Source organism: Cygnus atratus, chromosome 3, assembly GCF_013377495.2.
Source record: "Cygnus atratus isolate AKBS03 ecotype Queensland, Australia chromosome 3, CAtr_DNAZoo_HiC_assembly, whole genome shotgun sequence".
Lineage (NCBI taxonomy): Eukaryota > Metazoa > Chordata > Aves > Anseriformes > Anatidae > Cygnus > Cygnus atratus.
The window spans coordinates 47,558,743-47,564,867 of NC_066364.1; the positions used below are offsets into that span (position 1 = coordinate 47,558,743).

Consider the following 6,125-nt stretch of genomic DNA (forward strand, 5'->3'; position numbering starts at 1 on the left):
GCAGACAGAGAGTATAGCCGAATACATAACATACAAGAACAGAGTGAATGTAATCTTCCATAGCATCTGTTATTGGCCACTGCTAGAGGCAGGTGCTAATTGCACCTTTTGATCTGATACAACATGGTTATTTGAATATTCTTATGTAGTGGAGAATGTCAGCAGAAACAGGAACAAAAGGAAAAATAAATAGTCTGGAGTTTAGGGGAAAAATACATTCCTTTAGGGGAAAGTAGTTCTTAGATTCTGTTCTCGCCTGCTTACATCCCTCTCTCCTATCTGATTAAAAACCAGTGAATATTAGAAGTAAGGGCTCTTGAGTAATTGCTGTTGCCTTTCTGATTATATAGATGGCAGAGGATTGCTGCTTGACAATTGTTGGAAACCTTATAACTCCTGGCTCTAAACTCGGTCTGTCATTTGAGCGGAATGAAGACAAACAATATTGGCATATTAGTCCTGATGGCAGGATTTACAGCAAGATGAAGCCTAAGCTGGTTTTAGATATCAAAGGTAAGCAAATATGTTATCTCATTACATTGTTTCTTAATTACATGGTATTTACAGTGGGATAGGCACTAAACGTGCCTATAAATTAAGGATGGTGTTAGAGCTACTTTAATCTAGAATCAGAAAAGACCCGATTAGCTAGTCTAACCTCCTGAATTATACAGGCCCTAGGACTTACTCTCATTTTTCCTACACAGAGTTTAGTAACTCACAGTACTTGCTTATCTTGTATTCCTGGTGTCCACTCAGGGTAGATATCCTCAGTTAATTTTACTTGGCACTGGGTGATGTGAATATAATTAAATTATTGAAAAATGCTGAAGCTAGGCTTCTCTTACCTAGCTTTTCATTAACTTTAATTTGTGTAGAGCAAATTTTCGTATATAGTAGTTGTAGATGCAATAGCCAAGGGATATTAGGAAAGCAAAGGCAGGCTTGTACGCTGATGTGATTAGATGCAAAAAGTTTTTTGTTTGTTCATTAATGGCTATACCTTTATTGTCAACATCAGATTCTGTCGTAGCAGCCTAGTGTCTGTGTGTACTTGATGCATGTTTTACTGTAGCTGTTGTCACAGCAATTTGCTTCATGTAGATATTGCTTCTGAACTGTGTTGGCTTTCATAATTTCATAGGTCTGATAAAGCAGCCAATGGAATGATTAGCAAAATTATGATTAGATGTTCCTACCTAACTCTGCTTTTTGGGGAGAGTAATCATTTCCTATAGCTGTTAATTTTTTAGCAATTTTAATATTAATTTTGGATTGATGCTGTGACATTAGCTATAACAATTACAAAATATAACAATTACAAAAGAAACAAACAAACAGCAGCAACAAAACATAACAGAAAATTACCAGAGTCAACAGTCAGCACTTTGGGACTAACAGGGACAGGACTGGCAGAACTGTGAGACAAGGGCTGTATGATGTCTGACTGTGATATAACACTGACACTAATACTTATGAATTCTCTTTACTGCCATATAAAGCTAGTGACAATTAATTTTAAATTTATCAGAAAGACTCCAGTTCAAAGGAGAGTCTGGATTCACAGTGATTCTGCATGAATTTTTTTTAAAGTCAGTTCTGAGTTGCACCAAAAAGCAGGAGTACTGCTGCACCGACTTGTCTTTGGTTAATCATGTTAAAAGCACGTTACACATTCCGCACTAATTGAAGGACTTTGCAATGGGTAGGTCTGATGACAAAAGTACAGATGCATTCAGCAGAGTTACGTAGGAACCTAATTTTATGTAGGATCATAATTTTGCTAATCATTCCATTCAGCTTTTATGTGAGAAAGCGTAGTAGGAACTTCATCTGTTTCTGCCAATTTTGCTGATCCATTCTTGACCACAAACTGAGCTTTGATGAATTCTTCACCAAATGAATGTGTTCGACCATGCGTTACCAATGCCACCTTGTGGATACTCGGCATCGTGCAGTGGCTTGCCCAGAGCACGGCTCTATCAAAGGAACCTGGCGCTCCACTGAAAGAAATCTTATCTTTTCTCTTTATTACCTGTTTATAGTCTACCAGATACTGCTTACAACAGACTGTTTGCCTTCGCAGTGATAACAGAGCTACATAACTAACGTTATTTTTTATAGCTGCTGGTTAAAGTGTTTTCCTGTTCCTGAGGAGCTTTCAAATATTTCTGCCATGTATCTCTACTGCTGTTTAATAATTTGTTGGTGATGGGAAGGAGGCAAATCGTGTTGGTGTTAACCTTCTCAGAGACCCTTCATGATTTGGGATGGTGATGTTTTTGGAATCCTCCCCCAGATTCCTAAAGGGGAGATCAGCTAAGGTGCCCGAGGTGGCATTTCCTTCGCACAGAAGAGCTGCTATTAAATGTGCTTGACCAAGTAGGACTCTCAGTACTTAGCTTATGTCTCTGGGATCTGCTATAATCTGTATTTGTGATGCTCAGAGCAGGCTTTCAGCTGCCGGGCACATCCTTTGCTCATTCTGGGAAGGTGAGGCTATAGGGAGGCACGGGAGAGAAGGTGCAGAAGGAAGGAGGGTGTCTGTGGCAGTGTCCTGGTGTTCTGTGTAGACGGCTGCTTCAGTGACAACAGTTGCGCCGCACTACGTGCAAGATGTATGCACCTTATGCAGTACGTACTAGATCAAAAAAGGTCACCTCTGACTTTCAGTTCTAGTTTAACATTCCTTTGCTTCTGAGTTGGAAGTCAGAATACTAACAGCGCTCTTCTACGGGAACATGTTTGGCATTGCATAAAATGAGTAAATTAAGACCATCAAAGAAATGTATGTATTTTGCGTTCAGGTATGCTCAGCTACCAGTGGAAACAGCTGGACATTGGGTGATAGTCCGTGTACAGCAACTTGTGATGCAGCTGGTCACAATGCAGGGTTACAGTGGTTATGCATAAATGAGTACCAGGCCTCCTCCCTTGGCTTGTTCTGTATTTATTTTTTTGTATGGTTTTGCTCATACTGCCTGTTAACAGCAGGACTTCCTTCATGGTGTAATCATCATCTTTAGAGCAAAGTGACAACTGTTGTGGGGAAACCGAACTTTGACTTTTGGGAAGCAGCAGTCTTAACAGAGTTAGACCTGACTCTATTATAGTATTAGTGGTTTCTTCCTTTCTTGTTCAGGCTGAAGACGCTGAAGTGCTGACTTTCTGAAGTGGGGGGTGGAGAGGAGCAGGCAGGCTTCCCTGTTTCAAAAGAAATGCCAAAAGCAGGCGGCGATGAAAAATTAGTTTGTTTTTATAGTGCCTCGGGGAGAGGGAGAAGCTGTCTGCATCAGCACTTAGAACAGCCCTGAAACCAAGAGTACGATCTGCCTCTTATTTCAAAGACAGACTAGACTCTTTGAATTTTCCTTTGCAGGGGGCACACAATATGATCGCAACCATGTTGTTGTCAACACAGTCAACGAAGAAAGGTTAACGCAGTGCTGGGAACCACTCATTGTGTAACTCCAAACGAGCAGCGATGACGTGCAGATCGGGCGCTATTCTGGACACTAGAATCGGCACTGCCATCCTTGAAGGATGCAGGATCAACAACGAGAGCTCTGTCTTTTCTTTGCAGTTAAAAAGAACAAGCAACAGAATGACTTCACACCTCTCTAGCTAAGATTATTAACCCCACGAAAGCTTGAGTATCTCTCAACCTTTTTTTTAATCATCACAATGCAAAGTGAGATAGAGAATGGTGGCGTGCCTCAGGCGGGTGTGGAAGAACTAGAGGTGGGAGAGACCCCACAAATTACAATCATGTCAGGGAGTAGTTAATCCAGAATAGTCAGTAAGTGTAATTTTAAATTATTTTTTAAAGTTTCTTTTTTAACTGAGAGAAGGGCTAAAAAAAATAATTAAAGCTTATTTTATAAAGGACAGGAGTGCAATGTGTATGTGGGTATAGCAACTTAGGCCTATGGGCTGTAGTATAGAGGAATATTCACTATTGAAAATTAATATATTTGTTTCACTGGAACAAGCTTATGTTTACTGAAAGCTTAAAGACTTCTAGCACACAGCAAATCCAAAGAATTTTTAACATATGCCTTCAAATCTTTGCTAATAGTATGCTAAAATAGTAAGTCCTAAATTAAGAAAAAAAAATCTAATTTTCTCATGTAGAGAGAAGATATAAATGAGTAGATGTTTTTTAGAAAAATACAGGGCTGACAAAATAATTTATAAGAATGTGAAGAACTTGCCTGCCCACTTCCTAGGCTGCCTGATTTTTTTGTTACAAGTATTTTACTACTTTGCCAAGTCAAATTTTTACCTTTTAAAACACCTCCAGTAAATGCAGTCTTCCTGAACTCTAGAATCATTTACCATATAGGAAAAAAAGAGTTCTTAAGGAAACTATCATTAAACATGACTGCAAAAGCATCTAAGCACAGTGGTTATTACGCTTTTTAGCCACCACCTTTTGGTCTGTGCTCTGGCTTACTGTGGAGAATGCCAGACTCCCTGCTGTTCCGGGTGGTGTTGGAGAGTGCCTGCGGTGTGCTGCTGGCTCCCAGTCTCTGCTGGGAAGGAACCCTCAGACCGCCAAGCTTGGATACTTGTCATGGGTACAGGGGCAGCGCCTGTTCAAAGTTAAGCATTGCAGGTGTAGTAAAGAACTTGTGGCAAGTGAGAGATACTCGGTGGCTCCTGGACGTTCTTCTGTTGCCCTGCGCTAACCTGTGTTTGTTAGTTTTCCTTAGTAATGTTGACAGAAAAGTAAAATACGAAGAAACTTTTGTACACGCTGCTGTGTTTTGTTCTGGCTTGGACCAGTGTTACTACATGCTGCTCCTAGGAGCATCAGGCCTTTGTCTAGCATAAGTCTGTTTGAAAGTAACGCTTTTGTGACTACTGTTGCCTCAAAGGATACTGGTGCTTTCATTGTTACCACCACAGAGGAAGAGCTTCTCTAATTTTCTTCCTTTTGTACAGAAGTTTTGTTCCTTCTCGTGTGTTGCTTTTAGTTCTTCATAGAAAATGTGTTATTGGTTCCAAGCAGTGGCACTTTGTCATATGGATGTGCTCTTGCTATATATATATTGTAGCATTTCATAAATAAATAAAAGTTAGGTAATACTTCATTGAAATTATTTTTAAGTTAAAAAACTTATATTCAACAGTTTTGCGTCTGGCTCTTGCTTTTCTCCGGCTGTAATCATTCTCCTGCAGCTGTCTACCAAGGCATGAATACACGGTGGGGAATAACTGCGGGCTCTGAGGAAGGAAGGGCTGCCTCTCTTACACAAACAGGTGCTCAGTGCACTTGCAGATGGGGCTGCAGATCGCATGGCTGCTGCTTCTGTCCCCTAGTAGAAGCACTGCGTGACGTGTTTTTTCCACCGTCATCGCTGCACCACATTAAATGTGCAGGTCTCAACTAAGATGTTACCGCTTCCCTTTGACCTGCCTGCACAGCTGCACGGAAGTAACTCCCATCTCTGACAAGAAGGTAAGTTTAGAAACAGACCAATGACCACATACCCCTCAAACACTTCAGCTCTACCAACCGTGATAGGGGGCATGGAAGGAACGGGGTCTGACTGCTGACAAAATCATGTCTACCATACCCATGTGAACACTGTAGTCAGCTGAATCTGTACTGTGAGGCAGACCGCGAGAATAGTTATCAGTTACAGACTGATTTTGTTCCATGCTTCTACTCAGATTAGTTACGTCATGAGAGGTTTGGTCCAAGTACATCAAGCTTGAAGTACAGTCCTGAGACAGCAACATGGCTACTTCACACAGAAGCTTATATGGATGAACTGGACAGATTATTAATGTATATTACTATATATATGAACAAAGGTGAACAGAAGTGAGGAAATGGGAAAAAAAAAAAAGACAACACAAGTTTTATACGGACAATCAAATGAAAGTGTCTCACCATTTCAGTGTTTAGCTGAAAACACCTAGAAAACAAAAGCTCCAGGGACCTACAAATTGAAAGTGCTGCTGTACTCCTCATGTCCCAAGAATGAGGAATGTCCTGCAACAGTCACAACTACATTTGCAACATGTTTTTCATGTAGAAACACCTGAAGAGGCAGTATTTCTGGTCTGTGTATTAACAGTTAGTAACAAAGTATGAAGGAACCAGAGACTTTTCT

At 40.5% G+C, this 6,125-nt stretch overlaps 1 protein-coding gene across 2 annotated transcripts in view; it reads left to right on the forward strand.

Annotated features, from left to right (window-relative positions):
- The window catches only part of CRYBG1 (crystallin beta-gamma domain containing 1), a 97,357-nt gene extending 92,227 nt beyond the window's left edge, over window positions 1-5,130 (forward strand). Inside the window, exons 22-23 of one of the 2 annotated variants that reach the window (XM_050709784.1) lie at window positions 351-513; window positions 3,380-5,094. In XM_050709784.1, coding sequence (XP_050565741.1) covers window positions 351-513; window positions 3,380-3,468 — 252 coding nt within the window. In that variant the 3' untranslated portion in view covers window positions 3,469-5,094. Of the gene's footprint in view, window positions 1-350; window positions 514-3,379 lie in introns of both variants that reach the window. The other variant, XM_050709785.1, reaches the window with a different exon arrangement.
- Window positions 5,131-6,125: the final 995 nt, after the last annotated feature.